The following is a 27546-nucleotide window of genomic DNA, read 5'->3' on the forward strand; positions in this document are numbered from 1 at the left end:
GGGTGGGGAACAGCGGGGGAGGGGATGGGGCTAGCCTCCCAGGCCAGGAGCTCAGGGTCCAGGCAGGAAGGTCCCGTGGGCTGGATGTGGCCCGCGGGCCATAGTTTGCCCACCTTTGAGCTAGGCTATAGTCTTACAAGCGTTGAGGCTCACTGCATTACTGCCTTTACTTATACCTATGCATTACCTAGTAAATACTTATACCTATAGGCTACATCGGCCAATGATGGTTCCGGTTTCACTCTAGTTATGACTTTTTACCTATTGACTCTTCAGGCAGTCCACTTGGTTGCATTGATCAGAAATTTTTTTCAGACTTAAGAATTATGGATACTGTATAATCACATACAATGGTTGCAATATTCGAAGTCCAGAGGTGCACCTTTGCATCCTGCGCAATCCCATGGAAGCCAGTGTATGGAAAGTCACATGACCTTTTGCTGCTGGACTGTATGTTAGCGAAGCTGGCCTACCTGTATCTGGACCAGCAGAGGGGTGACCCTGGGGAGGTAAGCAACTTTACAATTGCAATTAAATTATTGCTAAATTTTATTGGACAGTCACATAATTCAGGTTTTGGTAAAAAAACTTTTTTTTTTTTAAAGTTGTACAGATTTAATATTAATAGAACCCTTTTAATCAAATTAACCGTATTAAAATCAAAAAAGTTTTGGTCTGGATACAAATATTTCCCTATAGTGTTCATAACACACATCAAATTCTGGAAATAAGAACCAGAAAGTGAAACAATTTCGATGCTGGGGTAAAGACAAAAGTGAAACTGAACTGTTGTCCTCCAGATTGAATGAAATGCAAAAAATAAAAAGTATGTAGTATGAAAAAATTATTTTAAATGTTTAGTTTTAGCAATCTACTAGAGCAATAATTTTGGTGAAGAGGTGTGATTTTAAAATAACATTTTTGGCCTGTCCTGCTAAATGTTAATCTTTTATATTAGTTATACAGTACTATAATTTCCATAGCAATGTTTTTAGCTAATAAATAATGTTTAGAATTTGATATGATACTCAATTTTTTCTCATTGTTAGAATTATGAACCATGATTGTGTCCAGAAGATTACTTTGAAGCTTGAGTTCTCCTTTCCATGGAATAATTTATCAGAGGTACATAGCATTATACTCCATATATTTCACCTTGCACGTCCTAACGTGCTTTTGCTTCTCTGTCTACACTAAAGCATTGACTTATCATGCATGCTTTGTTGATTTACATTGCAGAAAAATGATCCACCGTCTTCATTGCTTCAAGGGATAAACTGGGTGTAGATTCCAGCAGAGTAAGTTCATATTGTGAACCAGTAATGTAATTTGCCTTTTATCCTGAGCATTGGTATGTTTCTAGTAAGTGTTTTTTGTTTTTGTACAGGTTGCTGAGTATAAACCCAGTTCTCTTATCACCATGTCCAAGAAAAGCCAAACCAGCAAAGAAGAATTTGTGGGGATGATGAGGTTACCCTCGAGTACTATTTACTGTGCAGGGCCGGCTCTAGGCACCAGCTAAGCAAGCTGGTGCCAGGGGCAGCACTCCGGCTGTTCTTGGGACGGCACTCCGGTAGCAGCCCCGGCGGCAATTCGACGGCAGCCCCTCTCCAATGTTTCCCGCGTTGGCAATTCGGCAGCGACTCTTATGACTCGGGTCTCGCCGTCTGCAGCAATTCGGCAGCAGCTCCCTCCGATGTTCCTGTTCTCTCCGGCGGCGGCGTATTCAGCGGGTTTTTGGGGTTTTTTGCTGCTTGGAGCGGTAAAAAACATAGAGCCGGCCCTGTTACTGTGTAACATATCCTTAGGCCACCATACATTGGAAAGGCAGGGAGGAGCAGTTGGCATGTAGGGCACATGGGCAGAGCCAGACGGAGAACTATTGTTCAATAAAGATCACTTGAAATGAATGTGTGTCTTTTTTTCTTTTATTTACCAATTGTAGTGCACCCATGTACTGAAGGGAAATTACCAGATACAGACTTGTTTCGTTGCACTGAATGTCTTGAGGAGCTCCAAATATAATACTGTAACAGAAATCATTATTCTGGTGTCAGAGAGCCACCAGTCCAGGACCCAAAGTGACCCTATTGTTTCAGCATCCTGTACATGGGATTAGATGTCAAATTACAGCATTGTGATTCTTGCTTGTACACACAGGGCTGAATTAACTGCTTATTCCATGTAGCGAATACTATGAAAATGGGTGGGTTTTTGCCTCATGACAAAAGCCAGGGACAACTTTAAGGTCTTAGAGATTTTCTTTAAGATTCTCCTCCTCCACAATCTTACAGCCAAATTCCCCCATATTCTCTCTTATCTCACCCAGCTTTTCTACTTACTGTTTCCATTCCACTGATTTTGGGTGAAATCGTCACTGCCGCAGTGGGCCAAATAAGAAAGATGGTGTGATGTCCAGGTCTTTGGCTAGAATGGCTCCTGGTAAACATACTAAAGTTCATTTAATTATCTTTGCCTGAGACCAGAGAGACTAGATTGACTCTATCGGTGTCCTAGTATAGCAGCAGTTCCATATATAATTCATGCCTGACTCAAAAATTATGAATTACCCCAGCTGATTTAGGGGCTTCCTTGGCTGTAGGTTTTGTGGGACCCAGAAACAAGCACTCTAGTAAGAGCTGGGAATCTGGAAACAGACTGAATTAGAGAGGAGTTAGCATTAATCTCATATCCTCTCTAACACCATCTGTTGTTCAGTTTGGGGAGTGCAGCAAAATGTTTTTGTCTATTGCCATGTGGCATCTCTGTTAGCGCAGTAGTCACCACCGGTCGATCATGATCGACTGTTCGATCCTGGAGAATCTCCCAGTCGATCATGATCTCTGGTGGTGCAGCGGGGCTGCCGCTAAAGCAGGCTCCCTGCCTGCCGTGGTGCCATGCCCCTCCCGGAAGTGGCCAGCACACCCCCAGGGCGGGGGAGGGGCACGCCGGGATTTCTGCATGATACTCCTGCCTGCAAGCACTGTTCCTGCAGCTCCCATTGGCCACAGTTCCCCGTTCCCAGCCAATGGGAGCTGCAGGGGCAGTGCCTGCAGAGAGAGCAGTGTGTGGAGCCATGTGCCCCCACCAGGGGCCGGAGGGGCACGTTGGCCCCTTCTGAGAGTGGCGAGGGGCCGGGGCAGGCAGGGAGCCTGCCTTAGCCCTGCTGTGCCTTCAACTGGGAGCCTTCTGAGGTAAGCACCTCCCGGCTGGAGCCTGCACCCCAACCCGCTGCCCCAGCCCTGACCCCCTTCCCAGAGCCAGCACTCCATACCCCCTCCTGCACCCCAATACTTCCACAACCCAAAGCCCCCTCCTGCACCCAAACTCCCTCCCAGAGCCTGTAGCACCTCCTGCACCCCAACACTCTGCCCCAGCCTGGAGCCCCCCAACACAAACTCCTTTCCAGAGCTTGCACCCCTCACCCCCTCCTGCACCCCACCTCCTGCCCCAGGCTCAGCCTGGAGCCCCCTCCCACACTGCAAACCCCTCAGCCCCAGCCCAGAGCCCGAACCCCCTCCCAACCCTCTTCCCCAGCCCAGTGAAAGTGAGTGAGGGTGGAGGAGAGCGAGTGATGGGGGGGGGGAATGGGGGGGCAGGGCTTCAGAGAACGGGGTGTGGGGGGAGATCCTAGGTTGCCCTTAAATTCAAAAAGTGATCTTGGGCGTAAAAAGGTTGGAGACCACTGTGCTAGTGGAATACAGTTGAAGGAACATGTTGAATTTGGCTTATTACTCTACGAAATGCATCTAGAAACCTTATGGGATCTATGGTTAGAAAGCTGAATAACTGCAGTACAGGAACGGTCTTAGCACTGTAGTTATCAAGACTGACTTGTTAGTTGTGGTATGTATCCAAGATGGTTAGTGGTTTGTTTAGTTCAGTAATGTACCCTTTCTGATCTACAGAACAGAAAGAAATCAGTCAAGCATCCCAGTATTTAAAAAGCCCACCAAAGAGGCACATCTCTTTCATATAGCTTTTCTACAGTAGTCCTGAAGACTGACCCAGCCACAAGATGAGTATGTAAATAATCCCTACATTAAAAGCAAATTAAAACAACCTCTTAAAAGTAAAATTTTCTCTCATACCTTATCAGTATATTAAGGAGGAGGAGCTGAGAGTAGTTTTTGATTGTTGCCTGATATAATTGTATTGGTGCTCGGAGTCTTGGTAGACAGACAGATTGGGTACATACCTGTGTAAATCATATATATTAGTAGCTTCAGTGTCTGGCACAGACTGGTTTAATGCTGATAAAATGACAGTAGTTGATGAGTGATGCTAACAATAGTGAGAACTAAGTTGCAGTGTGTTGGTATTCTACTGTAAATCCAGCACTGTTTGGCCACAGCCTCACATGTATACATCACATCATGTAACTGTAATCTCCCTATGCTCTTGAAGTTTGTGCAATAAGTTTTTATCCCTACTAAAACTAGTAGGGATAAAATTTAGTGGCTATATTTCACCCTTGTAATTGTGTACGTACAAACTAATCTCTGGGCTGTCATTACTTCTGGAATCCATGTGAGCAATTACCTTTCATTTGAAGGGAGACTCCTGTGGAGTAACAGGGGGATAATGATTTTTATGAAGTAATGTTATCCTAGCTCTACTTTAATGTTGGTGGCTTGGTGGAATGGGATTCCATTCTGTTAGATATATTTATAGTAGCTGTACCATGTATCCAGACTGCATGTGACTCAATGAACCTAGGATACCCTCGGAGACCTGATCAGTTATGCCTCCACACTGTCTTTCGAGTCAAAGCCTCAAAGAAATGTTTGTAAAATACCACACAGTACAACTGATCATACATGCTAAACTTCACCTATCACTCGTGTCTTGATGCACCACATCTTCTGTCTATATATTACCTACTTTAGAGTGTAAGCTTTTCAGGGCAGGGACCTGGTGTTGCCTAGAAAGCATTTCGCATTACAGTGATATCTAAATGATTGATAAAAACAAAGGTGAATTTAATTTAACACACCCCCTTTTCTCGCAGTTTAGCTATACCAAACTTTATTCTAATTCCCAATAGATCTTAAAATTAGTGTATCTAGGCAGCAGCCAAGTATCAGTTAAGACACGATGACAAGAATCTCTGTTTTGGAAAGGTGAAGTAATATCTTGGACCAACTTCTGTTGGTGAGAGAGACAAGCTTTCGTGCCACACAGAGCTATCACCAATGTAAGATATTACCTGACCAACCTTGTCTCTCTAATATCCTGGGACCGACATGGCTACACCAACACTGCATACAAGGAAAGGTGAAGTCAGTTACAGGAACTTGGGGAAAGTGAGAAAAGGGATGTCAGTGCAGCCACATGTGCACCTTCGATGGTAGAGTTTGGCCCTTCTGCTTGTTTCGCAAACACTGACTCTGAGAAAGTGTGGTGTGAGCTGCAACTTTGGCCTGCAGAGACAGATTGCTATTGTAGAAAAGACAGATCTAGTTATGAAGGGCTACATTATATATCACATTTGTCTAATAAAAAGAGGAAACGACTAAAAAAAAGCTTGACTAGTTGGCCTACGTGAAAAGAGGAAAGATGGACCCCAAAACACATGTTCTAGTGCAGTACATTATGACAGAACTTAGTTTTGTGCTGATCTTATACTAAGTAGTCCCTAACATACATACAGTAACATTTTAGCATATATATAAGAGAGAGAGAGAGCCTGATACTGCAAAACTTAATGCTGTGACTTTTGACAAATAGAGTCCTGCAGAACTATTCACACCAAAAAGCACAGAGCACAGCAGTGTCTGGAGGATTGGGCCCATGGTTAAGTGTGAATTGCTATGAGTGATATGTTGCTGATGGTCAGGAGTTTGAATTTTTCCACTCTCTATCCAACTAGCTTTGTTTAGGTAGATTGGAGAACTTCTGGAAATTTCTAAAGCCCTCTTCCTCAGCAGTGAGGATGGAGGTGACTATGAAATTTGGCAGAAAACACCATATTGCATAAGACCATAGAAACATTGAAATTGTGTTACTTGTACTCATGCTGTAATTCCTGAGTGTAGGGGGTACAAGCTGAATTGTGCTGTCCAAGAGCTCTCTAGAAGTAATTTGTGTTCCCTAGATTAAAAATACACCATTTCTGGAAACGTTCCCTATTGACCTTCCATACCCCAGAAATAAAACCTCCCATCCGACCTGGCCTGAGCAGCTTGGGGAGGTGGATGAAGGAAGAGACAGGGTTGTGGCTTGATACCCAACTGTATGCCTTCATAAGTGAGACCAGATTTGCTTGAGATGGTTACTTAAGTTGCATGATGCCATTATGAAGCAGCAGTGCATAATTTTGCCACTTCACTAGCTAAGTAATTTTAAAGCATGTTATTTATAGCACTTTCCTATGCCATAAGGAAGATGATGACACCTTCATGAAGGAGTTAACATTTAGTATTGCTGATTCCAGCCAGAGGATGAAATTGAGCTTTTCAGGGATCCTAGAAGGAAAGAACAAGACTTGAGTTGGTATCTGTCTTGTTTATTTTGTGTGCGCATGCACGTGTCAGGGGCAGTTGTTTAGTAAACGGTATTGATGGAGATCACAACATGACAGTTTGCAGCAGAGAGTCACAATGTGACCACTTCATGTGTTGCTCCGCTTCCCCAGTTCTAAAACAAATTTTTTCCATTATGCTGCTAATTACAGCTGTAGTTATGGATGGGTTCACTTCCTGTATCCACTTCATTAACATACTGCATGTGTTTAGCTCAGTGTTTCATTGAATGGGGTTTTTTTTAAATAGTTTGCTTATAGTTTTTGTTTTGCTTTTTTGACTTATTTGGTTTCTTAGTCCAGTAATTTTACAGGGACATACTGAAATATTTGTGGAGGATCAAAATAGAGAACCAAGGAAATTTAGTACAGCTCTTGCAAAGTCAACCTAATACATACAGGCAAGTTGATCTCTTGCAGTACTCCTAGAGAAGGCCTTCTCTTCACACCTAGGGCATCAATTTTGAACTGAGAGGTGTAGATAGGGCTAAACAAACATGCACTGGTGGAACGTAATGTAGTATGTAAGACACTGAATCCTTTAAAAAATTTCTAGGTGGCTTACTGTTTACCAGAGAGCACAAATGTAACAATCAACCCATGGAAATAATGGCATTAGAAGCATTCTCTTTAATTTTTCAGAAGCAAATATTTATCCATAATCTTATTGAATTCAGCTTTGTTGTATTTACACATAAGAGGGCAGTATGGTACTATTAGCCAAATGCCTTGTGTGCACACATTATATTTTATTATATTATGCATTGCATCATGTTTTAAGAAATGGCTTTAGAACTCTGAGCACAGTTAGAACTTTGTGAGTGGCTCCACGAGTTATAGTGCATCTACGCAAGGAACAATGTATAGAGGGAATACATGGATAGTTTTCTTTTCTACATGTAAATTATTTTGTGCATTTATAGAGCTGTAATTGCAATTGTATGCAGTGTTTTTATTCTCTCAGACAGTCAATATGTATGTATATGTATGTAAAAGAAGAGACAGATTCTCTAAAGCTGGCATGGGGAGGTTTAAATTATGTCATGTTGCATCTCAGAGAAGTCAGACAGTGTTTCCAACATTGCTTTCCCTTGGATGCCCTATGCTCCCTTCCAAGTCAGAAGGGTGGTTCTGACCATTTTGCACCATTGCAGCCACCTCTCCTTGGCAGTAGATAAACCTAAATTGATCCCAGAGAGAAGTCAGTGTAAATATGGGCTCTTGCCTTGAAGATCCTTTTTGTACAATCTAATTCATATACATGCGATACTCGGTAACCAGGCCAGCAAAGATGCCATGTAAGCGTTTCTTTTAATTCAAACAACATGGTGCTCTGAGTGGTTTATCTGAGTGACCACTGCACTTCTCAAGTGTTTAGTCACTTGGCTTTTAGCCTCATGCCTTATGCACACCTGGGGCATGTTGTAATAATCCAGAAATGTGTACCTGGGAGTCTCTTTGTTTACAACTTCTTAAATTTCTGCTTTGTAAAAGTTTTTTTTCTCTGAAGGCTTATTACAAACTCCCTCTTTATAACCTCTTGCGGTAATATACAAAATGTTTGTCTCTGTATAACTCCAGGACACAGAAACACCGTACACTATTTAACTATGTTGTTTCTTGTTATATCATTATGCTGTGCTGCTGTATGGTGTAATGGAAACACAATACTTCATTTTTGTAAAGGTATGTGCATATTTACTCTCTCATAGCTGTTGTCTTCAGAGAAATCTATAGTATGCTAACGTGCTCACATGAATTTGCCATGATCAAATGTAAAGGGCTGCTATTAAATGCTATATAGGCATATTGATCAGCTTTTATAAGTAAATCAGCATCATGGACTAGTAAAAAATGCCGGAAACTTGAACATATGTGCATTGCTGCTTTACCCAGAGAGAAATGATATGATGCTTTATGTTGGATATTGATGTTCTAGAGGTAATGAATCAAAAAATAAAATGACTAAAGGAAATGTAATCTCTTGTGTGTGTCTTTGTGGGTATCATCATGGTTTGTAAAAGTACGCCTCATGACTCATTATTTAGTGGCTAATTGAAAAGGTTCTATACAATATGCTTCTCCTTCCACCCTCACAGCAACTCCACCACACACACTCCCTCCAAGAGCATGCTGTTTTTTTAGGGGTTAATATGATAATATGACTGTCGTAAATTTTGAAAATTAATATGGGTATTCTGGCAAAATTACAGGCCCTAAGTGAAATTGTGGAAATTTACTTTTCTGGTTAGTGGTTCGTAGAGTTAATTCATTGTTTTCCCCTAGCTGGCAAGCATGGCTGCACATATTTATTCTTTGGATTAACTGATTTGCTGTCTGGTTAATGTGTAGACAGTGCTTTTGCTTATTTTTATTTTGTATGTATGTATTTATTTAAAAAGCACTCATTAAGGACCCATGACACACTCCCAAAACTTGAAGGAATGGATTTTTGGCTCCTCTCTGCTTTGAATGAAATCCAGAACAAATGTTGTTTGATAATGGTTTATAGTTGCATTGCACAGGTTGCTGTTCATGGTAAATAATTAATACCTCTTGTGTTCTTGATTGCAGATTTTCAGAACCCTGCCTGATGCCACTTTCCCTGAGCCAATCTCTATGTCAATTTCTCCTCCAAATGTCCCACCAAGGCAATCAAGAAGACAAGGGCAGCGTAATAAGCGGCCTCTGGCTGTATATAATCTCTGTCTTGAGCTTGATGATGGTAAGATTTTAATTATATTGTCTATCTTGGCAGCAGATGGGTGTTTCTGTATATCTTGTGTGAGTCTACAGTAATTTTCCATTTCACATTTCTGTTTTTTTTCTTTTTGTCATTTGAGACATGGAAAGGAGTAGGGAATATTCTTGTACATATTTGAAACTGGGGTATAATTGCCTAAAGTCCCATTCCTACCTCCTCCCTTCCCCACCCTTTAAAAAAAAAAGGCAGTTCCCATTTCTTTGGGGAGATCTGTATGACCTCTACTGAAGATTATGCAACCATAAGATAAATGGAGAGGGAACTAAAATTAAAGCAAATCTTTTATGAGAAGAGCTAATGCACTCTAATGTTAAATTCATCTGGATTAAAGGCTCAGGTCTCTCAGTGAACTGCAGAATACTGCTACTGTACTTGATTCTTTAATACCTTGCTGTTCAGTGGCAGTAAATACTTGCATCCTGCTCTGTGCTGCCGAGAAGCAAGAAATCTTGCTGGACATGCAGTGTGCAGCAATATCATATAGTGCAATATGGTATATACGGTATCCTGCATGTCCTGGCATTTAGCTCAAAACCTGGCCTGTTTCTTGAAATCTTCTGGTTTGGTGGCATGTGCAGTTCTAAAAAGGCAAGTCAGTGCTCAGTTGTATTGCAGCCTGCTCCACTCTAGTCCCTTCCCCTCTCTCTCAATGTAGTTAGTTAATTATTCCTCCACATGAAGAAGCATGAGATCAAGACACAAAGCCCAGTTAACATTAAAGTGAAGAAAATTAAGACTTGAAGTTTATGTACTAGTATGAGACTTATCGATACACTGTCATTACATTGCCTTCCTGCTTTGGTGAATTTGGTAGTGAAAAAGCAGAGATGCTTTCTATAGCTGTACATGCAAGTTTAATAAACAAGCTCAGCACAACTGTATCAGACAGCTGGCTCTGAGAAATGTCCGCAAGAGACTCAGCGTGTTGCAGTACTTTTCAGTTCATTGGTGAGATGGGGAAGCTCTGCTTCTTTCTTCTTTCTTTTTTTTTTAAAGACGTATGAAACTAGAGGCATATACTAGACAAGGTTAATATATTGCTGACTGAAGAATATGCTGACAAACTAAAAGACATTGTAAACAGTTTCTCCAATTATAAATTAATCTTCAATTTAAATATTTTTACACAACTTGAATGGTGGCTGAGCATGTTTGAGGCTGCCACTGCCACCATTTTGAATGCAAACTCTGTTTAGACCCATGAATTCCCACCACACAGTGGCAGCACCTCACATTAAGGAGCTGATCCTGATCCTAGTGCAATTGATGGGAGTTTTCTTGTTGACTTCATTGGGAACAGGATTAGGCCCTTAAAACAGTGGTATAGGTAACAAAATAATGATAATCTGAGAGAGATAAGGTGGGTGAGGTGATGTCTTTTATTGGACCATCTTCTGTTGGTGGAAGAGAGAAGCTTCCGAGCTTCACAGAGCTCTTCCTCAGACCTGGGAAAGATAACTAGAGTGTGAGCTAAATACAAGGCGCGGCAGATTGTCTAACCTTGCCATTTAGCTAAAGAAACAGCCCATATTCCCTCCTGATTTGGGTGTTTTGAAATAAGAAAAAGGCTGACATTTTAGAACTTGAATATTGCTATGTGTAACTTGGTAATTCAGTGCTTGCTGTGATCCCTTTTGAGGCCTGTGGGTTGTGTTGTGGTAATGATTTGATGCAGCATGATAACCTAGTAATATGCCATCACAGTGGATGGGGATGGGTTCTGTGTTGTCGTGACTCAGATGTCACGATACTGTGATGTAGGGCTTTGTCAGATGATCCTAAAATGTGTTTGGGGGACATTTTTTAAAGCCTGAAAGAATAATTAGGTACCTAACTCCTACTTAGTTAGGGTTGCCAGGTGTCCGGTATTCAATTGGAACACCCGTTTGAAAAGGGACCCTGGCAGCTCCGGTCAGCTCCGCTGACTAGGCCGTTAAAAGTTCGATCAGCGGCGCAGCAGGGGCCCAGGGCTCAGGCAGACTCCCTACCTGCGCTAGCTCTGCGTGGCTCCCAGAAGCGGCCACCAGGTCCTTGCGGCCCTTAGATGCATTGTTATACCAATAAATTAAAAACCAGCAGGATCTTATTAAAGAGGAAAAGGCAAAATCCCACATTTATTGTGAATACAGAAAGAATCATAGTAAGCAGTTAGTTATAGCTATAACGTTCCATTCAATCTCATATTTATTTACACATTCATTCATACACACACACACACACACACACAGGTTCTGCAAGGTTGTTATCATAGTTACCAGCCTTAGAGTTGTTCATGCCAAGCCACTGGCCAGGTGGCCTGGACATGAGGAGGGAGCAGGGCCTTGTGAGACGCTCATCTGATGCTTCTGGAAGTTGGTTTGCAGAATCAGACCCCCAAAGTTCTCACTTTCTAGAGTCCATTTTTATAGGAGTTTCTTCCTATGCCAGTCTATGGGAATTGCTTCATCATGCTGTTGCTGAATCAATCAGCAGATAGCACATTCCTGACGGCTTTGTGCTGCCAGAAGTTATCTTGTTCTTTGGTTCTCCCATTCTTGAGGCTGTTGGGTGGATTCCAGTCTGCCCTCCGGGGGTCCTCTGGTTATTCCCACTTGACGCCTTCTTCAGCCGATGGACCCTGGATTCTTAGGCTGGCACCTCCCTGATCATTCAGTTATTATCCACACCAAGCATCCATCCACATACATCCTCTATCTCTATTTTAATCACAATTGTTAATACAACAAAAGGGCGGGGAGTCTCTGGGTGCTGTTTCTGTTGTTAGAGTATTGCTTTGAGTCTCTCTCTCTGTGAATTGCTTTGAGAACAGACTCTGTCTTAGAATGTACTAACGCAATTAGCAGCTTGCAAGTTTCACACATAGAGGGAGAGAAACAGTACCGAAAACCAAGAGACCTCTTAATTAGTAATACCCTGGAACTTAAACTATGGGGAATCAAACTCATTTGTGATTTTAATACAGAACTTCTTTAATATGATCCAACAGCATGGGCAGCCAGGGAGGCTCCGCGCGCTGCCCTCGCGCCCACGGGTGCCGCCCCCGCAGTTCCCATTGGGAGTCTGAGCGATGGTGGGGGAGAGTGAGCATCAGAGGGAGGGGGGGATGGAGCGAGTGGGAGCGGGGCCTTGGAGAAGGGGTGAGGCCTCGGGAAGGGGTGGGGAAGGGATGTTCAGTTTTGTGCCATTAAAAAGTTGGCAACCCTGTACTTTGTGTAAGTAGGACTTGGGTGTCTAACTTCCTTTTGTGCCTTTGAAAAATTCCCCCCTTAATGTACTGCATGCATGTTGAAATCAGTGGTACTCACTCAGGACTCTCAGCACCTTGCTCTTAGGAACTGGCTGTATGATAGGTGGCTTCTCTGTACAGTGTTGCGTATTAACACTGACTTTTCTTTTCATTTGAATTTAGCTGTTCAGTTTTCTGAGGAACTTTTGTCAGTAGCCAATATCCTAATTATTTGACATTGGGTACAATACATACAGTAACACAGAATGTTTAGCCCAACTATGTCATTACCTGAAGGATCATTTTGGTGGATGGGAAACATAATATGTATTACAGCCTCATTAATTATCTAGTCACTGGTTAGACTTGAATAGCTCTAAATATGTTCTTACAAGCTTTCAGTTACTTCATTCTGTGGGGAACGGAGGGGGAGCAGAAGTTAGGTTGGGCTTTATTCCATATTTTCCTAGTTTCTTGGCTAACAAATACATGTTTTATAACTGCTCTTGGAAGATTTTATATCGTGTGTGTGTGTGTGTGTGTTGTAACAGGAAATTAAACATTAAACCATTTCTCCCCCCCCACACACCTTTTTTTCAAATTCACAATGGCATGAGTTAAGCATAGAGCATTGGCCAATATTTTTTATTTTCTGAATTTGATCGATTTGTCACAACCTTGTTGTTTAAAGAGAGCAGCTAGTTTTTATATATTTATAGAAAAATGTACCTTAAAATTAGTGTGTGTGTGTGCGCGCGCACGCGCATATATATATATATATATATAAAAAAATATATATATATTTCTTATTAACAAAATAATGCATTAAAACTCTGAACTCTCAGCAGTATGTTTGACACCAAGTAAAACTGTCTCTGTGCTGGAAAATTTCTTGAGCATGTTTCGCTTAGAATTGTTATGCAAACCAGGAAATCATTCGGAAAGAGGAAACAAGCCTTTAACTATCAGCTGCTCCAGGGAGTCAACAGGCTGCAGAGTCCACTCAGTGGATTGAAAGCACAAGATCTAGGCCAGTTTTTCTTTTTCAAAAGCACTCTCAAGTCACAAGGATTCTTGAGTGCACCCAAAATGTTTGCAGCAACTACCCAGACATAGGACTGTAACTGAAGTAAATATTGATAGTCGTAACAGGTTGAAAAACACATTGATTAAAATCTTTATTTTGTCTTCAAGTAATTAGCTGCAGTGGGGTCTGATAGCACATGGATTTTCCTTTCACAGGTAATTAGGTGATATTAAACCTGTTTGCAAACAATTCAAGTATTATATTTTACCAACTTGTTGCCAGAAAGGCAAACCAAATCACAACGGAAATATTTTTTGTTGGTCTTTTTTTTTGAGTTTTTCCGTGGTAAGGAAATTATGAAAGCTACATGTTGAAGTATTCCATCCTGTGAGTATTTCAAGTAGAACACCGCTTAATGGGGGACTGAGAAGTACTTTGAGATATGGCCTGATCCTCCAGTTTTCACTGCAGAATATTTGTACCAGATTTGCCCGAAAATGATATTGTGATGAGTTCAGAGTTTGACTGCCCTCTGAACGAGATATTTTTTTTCAAAATAGCATCTTCCATATACTATCCCACAGAACATTATGGAGAGTTTTGTATTGGTTGTGCAATGACTCTTGAGATTTGTGTGTTGTACTAGCCTTACGAACGAAGTAGATGGATAGCCCTGGAAATTAGAACCTATTCTATTGAGGGAGACGCCCCTTCTTTTTTCCAAAAAGTGCCATGGGGTCCTCAGTTTTTACATGGACAGTCAACAAAGTTTCTCAGAAGAAAGCTCTGTTTGTATTTCATCCAAGAGACAATTAAAATGTTGTTCCTTCCTAAATTTATTTATTTTTGCATTTTACAGTCCACAGAAAAATGCTCTCAGAGGTAAAATGGGGAAAATCTATTAACCCAGTGCCCCCTCCAACAAATAAAAATAAGAGCCTTGTGAAAATTATTAAAAATGGAGGTAGGGAATTATCTGTAGCCTGAGAATTGTAATAATCATGGTGGCCTTTAGGACTGGAGAAGCCAAAAGCTACAAGCATGTGGAGTATGGAATGTGGCCCTGAATCATCTCCATTTCTGGCTCTGCTGGTAGAAGTGTTTGTGTAACTGTCAGATGTAAGTTCCCCACACCATGAAGTATCCAATGCCACATACAGAGTCTCTTTTCATGCACATTTTTATTTCCCAAATATAGGCAAAGTGCTCTCTCACTTTCAGTATGCAAAACAGAACTTGTAGGAATATTCAAAAATAAAAATCAAAAAGGGGACATGACTAGAATGAAAATAATAAAATAATGAGGGGAATAAGAGGACCAGTGAGCCTAGGAAATAGGGTCAATCTTTCCTGAAGAAAGAGCATCATTAAAAGTCAGATCTCCTGCAATATTCCTCTATCTCTGTAATGCTCCACCTTCTGCACATAGACATGCAAGAGCACATAATACTGTAAGCAGGCCAATTTGGCGTACTAAAAGCCATTAATCCCAGGCATGGAAGCGACTGACATGTACCCTTGCTTCATGCCAGCTGTGCACTATCCAACCTCCATTCAAAAGATAATATTCCTTACTCAGGCATGCAAGGATGCTTGCAGAATAAACAGCTGAAGCAATAGGCTCAAGTCCTATTAATGAGGAATAATACTGGAGTGAATGAGAGAGCATTTCTTTTAATGGGATGTTTTTGTCTCTCTTTTTGGTGGTGTTCAGTGTGAGTGAGAAAAGTCTAGAGAGAGTCTGGATATAAGGGGTTGATGGGAGAGTTAAGGGAGCCTTCCCCTGTTTTGCTCCTGCTCCTCTTTCAGTCTTCCAAATTCTGTTCCTGTTCTCCCATTACCTTCTTCCCCTCCTTTTCCCCATTAGATCCTGTCCTTCCGAGACAGCTCCTGGCTTCTCTTTTAGGCTTTTCATTTCCCCCTGACAGTGGAAAGCTGAGACAGACAGACTACCTCCTTCCGTAATTCCAACTACAACTGCTCCTTTCTGGCTAGGAACCAACAGCGGGGTAGAATAGCAGAGCGGGTGCCTGATCAGAAGGTGCTATGGTGGGGACCTGGTGGTTAGGAGTTGAAACTGTAGCCACTACCCTGCTGCCTGGCTGGAGCCCAGCAGATAGAAGAGAATTCAGCTGTCCTGTGAGACGGTGTGAGCAGTAACATACAGGCAAAAATGTCATGCAAGATGTGTAACACTTGGGATACACTCTTAGGAAGTGGGCAGTTGTCTTCTACAAAATGTTCAGTTACTGAATAGATTTAATGTTTAGCTCCTTGAAAAGTGCATTACAATAGTCTAATCTCCAAGGCATGGATGATGATAGGGTGGTCCTTGCGTGTAAGAACAGAACATCAACCTCCTGATCATATGGAGGTGGAGGTCTTGGTCCTGGCTGCCTTATGTTATCAGCTAGAAACTAGCAAGATGCCGAAATTGTGATCACACATGACAAACACGCACCTTCAGTTACAGGGGCCAGTACAAACTTTGCCATATCCTATAGTTGCTTTCCTTAACCTATCAATGTTACCTCAGTCTTCTGTGGATTGAGCCACAGCCGTGACCCTCTCATACATTCTCAATGAGCTACTATTCACTGAGACAGACTCCTCTTTAGCTATTGCCATTCAAGGAATAGATCTTGGAGTCATTGTAGATAGTTCTCTGAAAACATCTGCTCAATATGCAGCTGAAGTCTAAAAGCTAACAGAATCTTAGGAATCATTAGAAAGGGCTAGATAAGACAGAAAATATCATAATACCACTATATAAATCCATGGCATGCACACACATTGTATACTGTGAGCATTTCTGGTCCCCCTAAAAAAAGATACACTAGAATTGGGGGGAAATTATGGAGCAAGGCAACAAAAATAATTAAGGATCTGGAGCAGCTTCCATATGAGGAGAGATTAAAAAGACTGGTACGGTTTAGCTAGAAAAGAGACAACTAAGAGGGGATATGATAGAGATCTATAAAAATCATAAATGATGTGGAGAAACTAAATAAGGAAGTGTTATTTAACCCTTCACGTGACACAAGAACCAGGAGTCACCCAATGAAATTAATAGATAACAGGTTTAAAACAAATACAAGGAAGTACTTCTTCACGCAGTGCACAGTCAATCTGTGGAACTCATTGCCAGGGGATGTTGTGAAGGCCAAAAGTATAAGTGGGTTCAGTAAAGAATTAGATAAGTTCATGAGGGATAGGCCCATTGATGGCTTTTAGCTAAGACAGTCAGGGATGCAACCCCCACGCTCTGGGTGTCCCTAAACCTCTGACTGCCAGGATGGCAGGGGTTGGATAACTCAATGATTGGCTGCTCTGTTCACTCCCTCTGAAGCACCTGGTATTGGCTACTGTTGGAACACAAGATACTGGGCTAGAGGGACCACTGGTCTGACCCAGAATGGCCGTTCTCTTCTCCGCACCCTCTAATTCAGACAAAATGGAAACAGAGCTGAGTGTAATTAGCATGTTGAAAACACTTCAACATAGGCCTCCTCATTAACCTTTCCAGCAGTCCCCTATATACTGAAAAGGAGGGGAGATACGGGAAACCATTGTGAGGCATGTTGGGCTTGTTTTCACAACCAGGGTAAGTCGACCTAAGTTATGCTGCTGTAGCTACATGAATAACGTAGCTGGAGTCAACATAGCTTAGGTCGACTTACCCCAGTGTCTTCACTGCACTCTGTGGACAGGAGATGCTCTCCAGTCAATTTCCCTTACTCTTCTCAGAGAGGTGGAGTACTGCGGTCGACCAGAGAGTGCTCTGCCATCAATTTGGCGGGTCTTCACTAGACCCACTAAATTGATCCCTGTAGCGTTGATCTCCCCATAGTGAAGACCAGCCCTGTGTTTTTGTAGCAATGTTAGCTTGTTCAATTACTGCTAATGCTTGTGCTTCCTTCTAAATGAAGGCAGGAAAGTATTTTTTTTTTTAATACTAAATAGCAAAAGAAAATTGGTTAACAAGGTGATATGGTCTCAGTTTGTCAGTTGGGGAGCCTGTATTGAGTGCATGAGCTCTTTCTGCGGCCCATGTCTACCTGGCGCAGGCACTCACAGGAGTCCCACAGCAGCCATCTGGCATGACTCCACTAACTGACAGGATTGCCAAATCCAATACTGCAAAACTCAGAAGGGAAGTCAAAATAAACCCATGATGATGATGTCGTCTGATGAGAAAGGCACCGTAAACCCCTTGCCAGTGCATGTGCCTTTGTTTCACAGCCATGCAGTATGGCACTGTGTCCTGAAAAGAACAGAAAACTTTTAATAAAATAACCCTGGGTTTAAGGATATTTGATGTTATATGAGGAGCACTAATGCTTGCCTACAGTAGAGATTTTTGTACTAGTGTAGTCATGGCACTGCCTTCTCACCAGCAACCATCCTTGCTTTCTCTTCTAGCTGTATCTGCCCCCTTTTGGTGACCTATGGCTCTTCTATAGGAGGTTCCCTAGGAGCCTCACCATAGTTTTTCATTCTGATTGATAGAGCCTTCTCTTGTCATTGTAATCCTCAAAGAGTAAAGAGAGGAACTCCACACTTTTGTATCTGTCTGTTCACACAGTTCCCCTTTGATCTGTCATATCTCAGAATTTAATTATGAGGTCTAAACTGATGCCCCGACTCTGGATCTGTGATTGTGCCTGGAACTGTTTGCCACAGCTTAATGAAGAGATGAGGATTCTTGAAGCATTTCATTTTAAGTTAGCTCAGTGAAAGGTTCACCTACAACTCAGCACATCTGTGTGGTTTTTACTAAAGAAATTGGCAATCTAAAAGTTTTTCATCCTACATTTTAAGGGGGAACCTGAAGAGGAACAGATATAAATGAAGGTAATTCCATGATATTCCAGGTGGTAAAAGTGTGGCTGGAAAACCTGTTTTGTTTTATTGAATTTATACAAACACTTTAAAAAAAATTAAAAAGCTTTTGCATGAGTGAGGAAGGAGAAGTGCCCTCAGCTTGTAATATCTTGCAGATGGAAGACACATTTCCTTTCCCTTGCATTTTGGTTGCAGACCTTAAGCTGCATGAACCAATCTTCAGACAGGTTCTGCCTCTTGATGCTGCTTTTCTAGCATTCCTGAATCACTTTGGGGTTGGGGAAAATAATCTCTCTAATAAAACCCTCTACACTGTGTGTAATATATACATGCATTCTTACATACGCACGCACGCACTTTTTTAAATCAATCAAAGCTGGTCGGTCTTTAGGAAAAAAGTGAGGTCAGTCATAGCCATATGTTAAAAATTATTTTAGCATAAAGAAAAATTGGCCTACCTAATGTTCTGCAACCCTGACTCTTACTGCACGTGTTTCGAAAAGAAGAATTATTCTGATGGATAAACAAGTCATCTACTGCCCACTATCTGACAGAAATCTGTATTGGTTGCAGTGTGCAACAGTCCTTTTTAACATTTTAATTCATGAAAAACCTAATACTTTTTATGTAGTCTAACTTACATACTAAGATAGCAGTAGAATTCTGTGGGATTTGCTACACAATAACAAAAATCTTTCCCATGTAATGACATGCAGTAATAGAGCTGTCTTTCACACAGTGTACAGGAACCTAATATTCAGACACTAGTATCTCAGGAACCCTGAAATTTGTTTTTTAATCTTAGTGTTATTTGTTAAGGTTTGCTACCAAAATAAAGTAGCTAAATGTCAGCCACCCTTGCTCTGAAGAGTGTCCACATGAGAGGGTTTGGACTGGTTTAACTAAGTCAATTTAGAAACAGATTTAGTGAAATAGGTGCAATTTTTGGGGTGTAGACTGGGTCTGAGTAGTAAGCAGAGTTCTGCTTACACATTTCAGTTGGAAAGAAGATGATTATACTGAGATTACTTTCCTCAGCACTGGATGTTCTTTCTTCAGATCTTAATATAAAAGACTACTCCTGATTTCTGCCATTTGAACATGATCCGTGTGGACTGTAGTGGTGGGAAATCCACCCTTAATGGGAGAGGCATTGGCACAAGAGGCTCACAACCCCTATACTGCTGGAGCTGGCTAGCTAGCACCATCCAAAACTGGGCAGTGTAACGTTGTTGGTTTAGGAGAGTCAAAGCCCTATTTAGAGATGGGCTGACTTAATATGATCCCAAAGAGCTTCCGTTGTTGAGTCATCTGATGAGCCTTGACCATAATATGAAGCTGCGTTCTTCTGGTCGAATCCCTGAAGTGGGATGTCAGTGCAAACACGGCCACCTTTCCCAGGCTTTCCAGGGTTAGTCTGCCCTTTTGGCACAGGGGTGCAAATTGCAACAACTGTGCTAATCAAATCCATTATGTGACAGCTGTGGAGGGGGCAAATGGGAGTAGGTTGACTAGTTTTTTCCTCTCCCTTTAGAAGCTTCAGTATCTTGTCTCAGAATCTTTTGACTTCTGTTGTGATTATGTAAATGTGAATGTTCTGCTTCAACAGTATAAGGTAATTTGTTTTGACTTTTGTTGACATTGTAACCTAACTGGTCCCCTTCAGTTCATAATCTAATTCACATAAGAATTCCACTGACCTTTTGAAGTAGAGGTGTTGGTTCATGTCATAACGTAATGCCTATTAGCTGCCACTGACTTAATAATGTGATCCGTACTTCATATCATGTGATTCCTTTTAACTTGTATTGACATTGTTAGACAACTGATCCTCTGTCATATTTTTATACCATTTCACTCTGCTGCTGTACATGTTGAAGTTGTAGTGTCAAATGTAATTCTTACTCTTCTGTGAATGTTTATTATGTGCATTGTTTCTGTCTCTAATCTGTGAAGTTTCTCTTTAAATAAAAACATTGAATGTATCCATCATAAATTCACAGACAAACAAGACTACTTTCTACTTAGTTAGATATCTGTATTATTGAGGAAAAATTGTTCCTTATGATGAATGAATATCTCAACTCTATTTGCTCCTTACCTACATTAGACTTTGTTTATTACAATATGCAAGGTGGAAAAAAAAAATGAGTGGAGGTCTTTTAACCTCCCAGTTTGGGATATCTGTGCAGCCAACATGACGCCTTCAAATGCATGAAAACATTTTATTCTTCTTATAATCTATACCGTGCTTGTCATCGTGATATCTCAGGGGAATGTGTGAAGCCTTCACGTTACGTACTGTTACTACAGAATTTTTCATTTTTATAAACTACTTTTGACCCATAGATGTTAGTATGGCTGATCTTAAAGATTACTTTTTCTTTTGATGGTGCAATCTGTAACTCTACTCAAGTTAGTTTGCAGAAAAACTGGTTAATTGCTTGAGAGAGAAGGTGTTAGCTGTCTGGTTTTCTTGGCTCTTGTTACAAGTGGATGTTTTCTTATTTAAAATTCTTGGATTAAAGCCAAGGACTGATTCTTGATGTTTGTCAAGATATTTCAGTTTCTTTCAGGTTTTGAAGCCAACAACAAAATATTCTTTGAACAGAACATGCATTCCAATCACAGCAACAACAAAATATAAAAAAAAATAAAATTGGCTAGCCTAGCTGGAAAGTAGAGTTTGGATTCTGATATGGATAATATTATTACATTTTATATATTTAGAGTCTTCCAACCCTAAGAATCTCTGATTTTGGAGCAGGGGAGGGATGAGAGAGAGTTGGGAAGGTGAAATAACATACAAACTTATTGAACAACATGGTGATAGACACAGTTTTGTTACAGATTTTGTCTGACAAAACTTTTTTTTTTCTTTTTAACTGGGAGTAGAAATAAGAAGGAGAAGGTCAAGAGTGTGGGAGGTCAAGAATTAAGGGAGTAAAAAAAGATGAAAGCAAGGACAGGCTTTTATAGATTCCAGTGCCAGAAAGGATCATCATGATCATCTAGTCTGACCTCCTGTATAAAACAAGCCATAGAAATAATTCCCGGAAATAATTCCCAGATTGTATCTTTAGAAAAACATCCTGTCTTGATTTAAAAATTGCCAGTGATGGAGACTCCACCGCAACCGTTGGTAAATTGTTCCCATGGTTAATTACCCTGGTTGTTAAAAATTTACGCCTCATTTCCAGTCTGAATTTGTCTAACTTCAACTTCCGTCCTTGGAAGAGCCCATTATCAAATATTTTTTGAAGAGCCCATTATGAAATATTTGTTATCCAGGTATATACTTATAAACTGGTTGAGTCACCACTTAACCTTCTCTTTGATAAGCTAAATAGAGTGAACTCCTTGAGTCTGTTTTCTTATCTTTTTATCATTCTTGTGGGCTCTTTTCTGAACTATCTACAATTTATCAGCATCCCTCTTGAATTGTGGATACCAGAACTGGACCCAGTATTCCAGTAGAACTTGCTCCAATGCAAATACGGAGATAAAATAACCTCTCTACCCCTTTTTATGTATCCCACTGTAGCATTAGTTCTTTTGGCCACACTATTGCAGTTGGGAGCTCTTGTTCAGCTGATTATCCACCGTTAATTGGTTTTCAGAGTCATTGCTTCTCAGGATAGAATCCTGTAAGTATGGCCTACCTTCTTTGTTCCTAGAGGTATACATTTACCTATATTAAAATGCATATTGTTTACTTACGCCCAGCTATCTCTATCAGTGGCCTGTCCTCTTCGTTATTTACCACTTCCCCAATATTTGTGTCACCAGCAAACTTTATTAGTGATGATTTTGTTTTCTTCCAGGACACGGATAAAAACTTTAAATAGCATAGGGCCAAGAGCACATCCTGGTGGAACTTCACTAGAAATACACCCACTCCATGATGATTCCCAGATTACAAGTACATTTTGAGACCTATCAGTTAGGCAGTTTTTAACCCATTTAATGTGTCACAATTTTATATTCCAGTTTTTAATCAAAATATTGTGTGGTATCAAGTCAAATGTCTTACAAATGTCTAAATATATTACGTCAACACCTTTATCAACCAAATTCGTAATTTCATCCAAAAAAGATACAAGTTAGTTTGACAGGATCTATTGCTATAACAGAGGAGAGTCTTAAAAGACGGTTTTAAAAGACTAGAAGATAGTGTTTTTATGGATTATCTAAGGAAGTTTTCACTGTGTATAGGGGTTGACATGGCAAAAAGTGCAGAGGGTGCTTGAAGGAGAAACTGAATGGTGGACAGTAAAGGCTGCACATAATGGATCAAAGATGAGGGTCAAGAATGTGATAAATCACTAGATTTTCTAGATAAGGTTGGGTTAAATTATAAAGGACTATAAACACAAGCTGAAGAGGTGAAGGGAAGCCTGCAGAAAGCCTAAGGGTATTGTGGTTAGAGCACAAGCCAGGAAAATGATCTTGATAGCAACAAATTTTAATGGACTTGAATAGGGAGCAAGGTTTCTGTGGGAAAGGCCATAAAGGAGGGAAAAAAATGAAGTAATCAGACAGAAAGTGATGAGGGCATGTATAGGCTGCGGTCCTGTTTCCCGCAGCCCAGGAAAGACTAACACCATGGCCAAAGTCTTGATCTGTCCCCAGAGAACAGTTTATTATTTAAAACTCATAAAGGAAAGCTATTCCTCTGACCAAAACAGGCTGCAGGGGCCCAGAGGCCTTTCCCCTTGCATCTCGCCCCCCTGCTTCCGGGCTGTCACACTGGCTTCATACAGCTCTCCCCTTCAATTAAGCTCTCTGAGGCTGGACCCCTTTCCTGCTGGGTTGAAACAGGGCTAGCTGTCTAGCTGGACCCAGGACTTCTGGCCCTTAAAGGGGCAGACCATGCTGTTACACAGCTTCCCCCCTTGACTGGCCTGAGGACAATGTCTGTAGTCTATATCCTCACCAGGGTACAGTCCTTTCCTGTTTAGGGTAGTCACTTCAGCCTCAAGGGTCTCCATCTTCTTATCTTTTTCTGTTGTGTGCTGTCGCTGTAGGAGAACTTCAGTGCAAAGCTTCTTTGCCACCTCCTCCAGTATCAAATATTGTTGCTCACTGTTCTCTTCCTTCCCTCTGATATGTACCATTTCTTGTTCCCTCGATATGGCTTGTGCCCAAAACCTTGTCCCTCCAAGCATTCTGCCAGCTGAGTCAGTAGGCTGTTAGGTTGGGCAAAGACCTCTGCTTTGTTCTCATCAGCCCTTGCACACAACCTCCCTGGGTGTGCTAGCCTTTGGGTCTAGTTCTTCCCCTATATTCCTGGTCCAGGATGGAACCTCTCTCTCCTCTTGTACCTGGGACTTGCTCAGTTCTGTTAACCGACTATACACTTCCTCCTCCTTTGACTCTCCTGGGCAATGTTCTGCTTCATTTGCAGGGCCCTCATGTACTTCTCTGAGGTCCCAGGTCCCTTTAATACGTGTCCCACCTTCCCATATCCGAAGCACAGATCTGAGCCCTTCCTCCATGGTGATCCAATATGGCCTACATGCTTCTTAGGGGACCTCAGCTTCTCCCTTTGTCTGAAATAGCACCCCACATAATTGATGCATTGGAAACGTACTAATGAGATTTTCTAGCTCCTCTAGGGGAACTTCCCCTATGTCAGTGGACTTATTGGGGGCCCATAACTCTTCTAAAATGCTCTCTGTCTATGGCTACCAGGATTATCTCCGCTTGAGAGTTTCCCCCCACCTCCTTCGTGTTGGGGTAGCCTTCGAGATCTTTTCACTCGGTTCCCAAAGACCTCAGTTTGACTTTGGTCTTGTTACTCAGGTTCCTTGATATGGCATACAACAAAGCTACACTGAGTTGATTAGACTCAAATGTAGGGGATGGCTACAGGGTATACCACACATCCAAAGTCAGGGGGCACTACTGATCTGGCATACGTTTCTTGCCTTCCCTAGTGAGAAACTCCTGGTCTGGCATATGCCGCTCAGCTCCCTTGGCCTCCAAGAAGTCTTCCACTGTCTCCACTGCCTTGCCCATGAAAAGTGCCCAAAAATGCCTTACCCAGCTTTGGGCTCCCACAGGCAGGACCTGCAAAAATTGTTCCAGGACCTCCAGGTCTATAACTCTCTCTACTGGACACAACCAATGGGTAGTGAGGTCCTGCAGCCACTGGGCCACTACGTGCATGCATGCTCCCTGTGGAAACTGTTTGACCTGGAATCAACGACTGTATGCTTCCAAAGTCAGTCCCAGTCTGTCTAAAATAGCAGCTTTTACCGTGGGATGTAAGCCAGACTCCTCCTCACTCAATACTCGGTACCCTGCCTGGGTCTCTCCCATCAGAAATGGGTGCCACCCAGGCTTCCAAATCAACTCATCCAAGCTTGCAGCCCTGTCTACTCACACGTTGTTTTCTGGCCCCATCTTTACCAACCCAGTGCAAGGCTTGCCTGAGCCACCCTCTTCAGGTCCAGTAAGACTCCCTAAAGCCCAGTTCTCCAGATGTTTCAGTAACAGTTTCTGTTGCTGGGGTTGGAGTTCCAGCCACTGCTATTGAGTGGCAAGCTGAGCGTCCTGCTATTGCTGTTGACTCTGCAGGAGTCGGAGGAGGAGTGCCTGGGTCTGCTGCTGCTGTTCTACCAGTAGACTGACAATGTCCTCTTTCTTTTCTCTTGGTATTAAAAAAAAGACAGACAACCAAACAAGGGGAGAGGCAAATCCTGATCTTTCCTGTAGCTGATTGAATTTCCTCTCTGTTCCAGGGACCAATCGCCTGTCTGCATTCTCCACCACATGTAAGGCTGCTGGCCTGTCTTTCTCAGCATCTTTTCATCAGAGCTCAGTTTATTATTCAAACACAAAACAAAGCTATTCTCCTGATCAAAGCAGTTTGCAGGGGCCCAGAGGCCTTTCCCTTCGTATCTTTCGATGCTGCTCCAGGGCCTTCCACAGAAACCTACTTGCTTCCTGCCATTCTCCTCTTCAGCTGAGCTCTCTCAGCCCTTTATAGGAGTCTCTTGACCCCCTTCTCAGCTGGGTCTGATAATTGAACAGGGTGACTGGCCTGAGGTCCTTAGAGTGGCAGATCATGCCATTACAGCACAGAGGCAGAGTTGTAGTTATGTGGACTGAGAGGAAAAGTTGGATCTTGTACCTATGTGGGAAGAAGAGGCAAGATGTAGAAAAAGCCTGTATGTATGGCTCGAGAGAGAAGGCCAAGACAAAAGTGATATGCAAGCTCACAGACTGGGTGACCCAGATGATGGTAGTGTTGCTCATGATTATAGAGAAAAAGGGGTAGGGTATAGTGCTGTGGAAAAGGAGTATCAAGAACTCAGTTTTGGTCTCACAGAGTTTCAATCGATGTGTGGATGCTTGAGGACAGCCCACGCAGAGTTGTCCTAAAGATTGGCTGAGATATTGGAATGGGTGGAGGGAGATTTGTGAGTTATCAGCATAAAGATGATAGTCTAAGTTTGGCTTGCAGATAAGAGCACCCAGAGATAGGGTGTAGTAAGAGAAGAGAAACTGGGTGGGGATGAAGGCTTTGAGGAACACCCATGAAACGCTCAGAACAACAGTCCACTCAATGATACACTGAAGGAAGTGATCAGAAAGGTAGCCGTCTAGCTAATTTAAGTAATGGCAATGAACTTCAAAAGTAATCATGTTCTGCCTGTTTTTCTGTATAGTAGCTACCTATAATAAAGAGGCTTTGGGAGATGGAGGAGAACTGAAGGTTCCTGGTGCCCCTCTCTAAAAGAATAAAAGATATTAATCCAGTAATGCAATGCCACATTTACACCTACAGAACTTGACAATGTTTCTCAGAGCTTGACAATGTAAAAGAAATGGGGGGAAAATCACAATAGAAAAAAAATTAACAATCTACTGAATCTAGGAATCAATTAATCTACTGAATTAAAAAAACAAAACAAAACAAAACCACCCACTGTGCCAGTAAAGTGCTTGACATCATAGATACAGTGGACATCATAATGCTTTCAAGGCTGCTCTGCCCTTTGAACCTTTCTAGAATTTTACTGGCTTTTCAAAGTAATACATAACAAATGGGGGGAAGAGACTAAATAGATAGCAATCAATATAAATTAAAAGTTCTGAAATGTAGAAAATTGATAAGGAAAGCTAAAGACACCAGGAGAACCTCCATCGCTGGCAGGGCTAAGGATAATAAGGAGTTTTAAAAGTATATTAGCAGCAAAATAAATTCTAGCTAGAATATAGGCCCATTACAAGGTGGTAAAATTGTTAATGATGCAGAAAAGACAGAAGAGTTCAATAAATATTTCTGTATTTGGAAAAAAGCGGGATGATGTACTCATATTACTTGAGGATAATGAAATTCTTTCCAGGCCATTAGTAACTAAGGAGGATGTCAAACAACATCTTCTAGGGATAAACATTTTAAAATCAATGGGCCCAAATGAACTTGCACCCAAAAGAGGCCTAAAAGAGTTGGCTGAGGAGAGTGTTGTTAATTCTTAATAAATATTACTATACTGGGGAAATTCCAGAAGACTAGAAGAGTGCTAATGTTCTGTCAGTATTCAAACAGGGCAAGCAGAATTACCCAGGAAACTATAGGCTGGTTAGTGCGACATCAATCCCAGGAAAATTAATAGAAAAATTGATGTGGGTTTGTGACAGATATGACAATATCCTGGAAAACCTATTTTGAATTAAGTAAAAGTATCTTAGGAGGTCATTGTGTTAAAAATGCAAATGTTTATGTATTGTTGTGGGATGGTTCTTTTAAGGGGGAGAAAGGATTAATGTAAATACTGGGAAGTGTTATGTGCTTCAAAGGACTCTTTTTAAAAAAACAAAACAAAAAGACCCCAATGGACAAGACAAGACTGAATTTAGTTGAGTGGAGTTCCTAGGAAACAGTTGGGAAGAACGGAATCCCCTCCAGAGCCATCCTTTTGAAATTGTGCCACGAAGAGAAATCCATTATCTGGCTGATTACCTATTCACCTATTCAAAAGCCCAAACTAGATAAAGGAAGGACTCAGTAACTCATGGGGGAGCTAGTTCTGAGCGATAGCTGTTATGAACTTCAGGAAAAACCTGTGTGTGGGGCATGAAGAACTAATTACCAACCAGAGCCCTTGCTGGAGTTAGGGAGTGGTCTCTGGTAAACTTATTAGCGTGCA

At 41.6% G+C, this 27546-nt stretch overlaps 1 protein-coding gene and 1 long non-coding RNA gene across 3 annotated transcripts in view; both read left to right on the forward strand.

Annotated features, from left to right (window-relative positions):
- ARHGAP10 (Rho GTPase activating protein 10) overlaps nucleotides 1-27546 on the forward strand; it is a 250288-nt gene that overhangs the window by 182413 nt on the left and 40329 nt on the right. For both annotated transcript variants that reach the window (XM_074950969.1, XM_074950968.1), the window contains exon 19: nucleotides 9098-9248. In XM_074950969.1, the coding sequence (XP_074807070.1) occupies nucleotides 9098-9248 (151 nt within the window). The remainder of the gene's footprint in view (nucleotides 1-9097; nucleotides 9249-27546) is intronic.
- Nucleotides 265-1432, forward strand: LOC141986468 (uncharacterized). The gene is made up of 4 exons (XR_012639286.1): nucleotides 265-509; nucleotides 1050-1125; nucleotides 1240-1298; nucleotides 1388-1432. It is a non-coding gene; the product is annotated as an uncharacterized LOC141986468 (long non-coding RNA).

Source organism: Natator depressus, chromosome 4 (assembly GCF_965152275.1).
Source record: "Natator depressus isolate rNatDep1 chromosome 4, rNatDep2.hap1, whole genome shotgun sequence".
Taxonomy (NCBI): Eukaryota; Metazoa; Chordata; order Testudines; family Cheloniidae; genus Natator; species Natator depressus.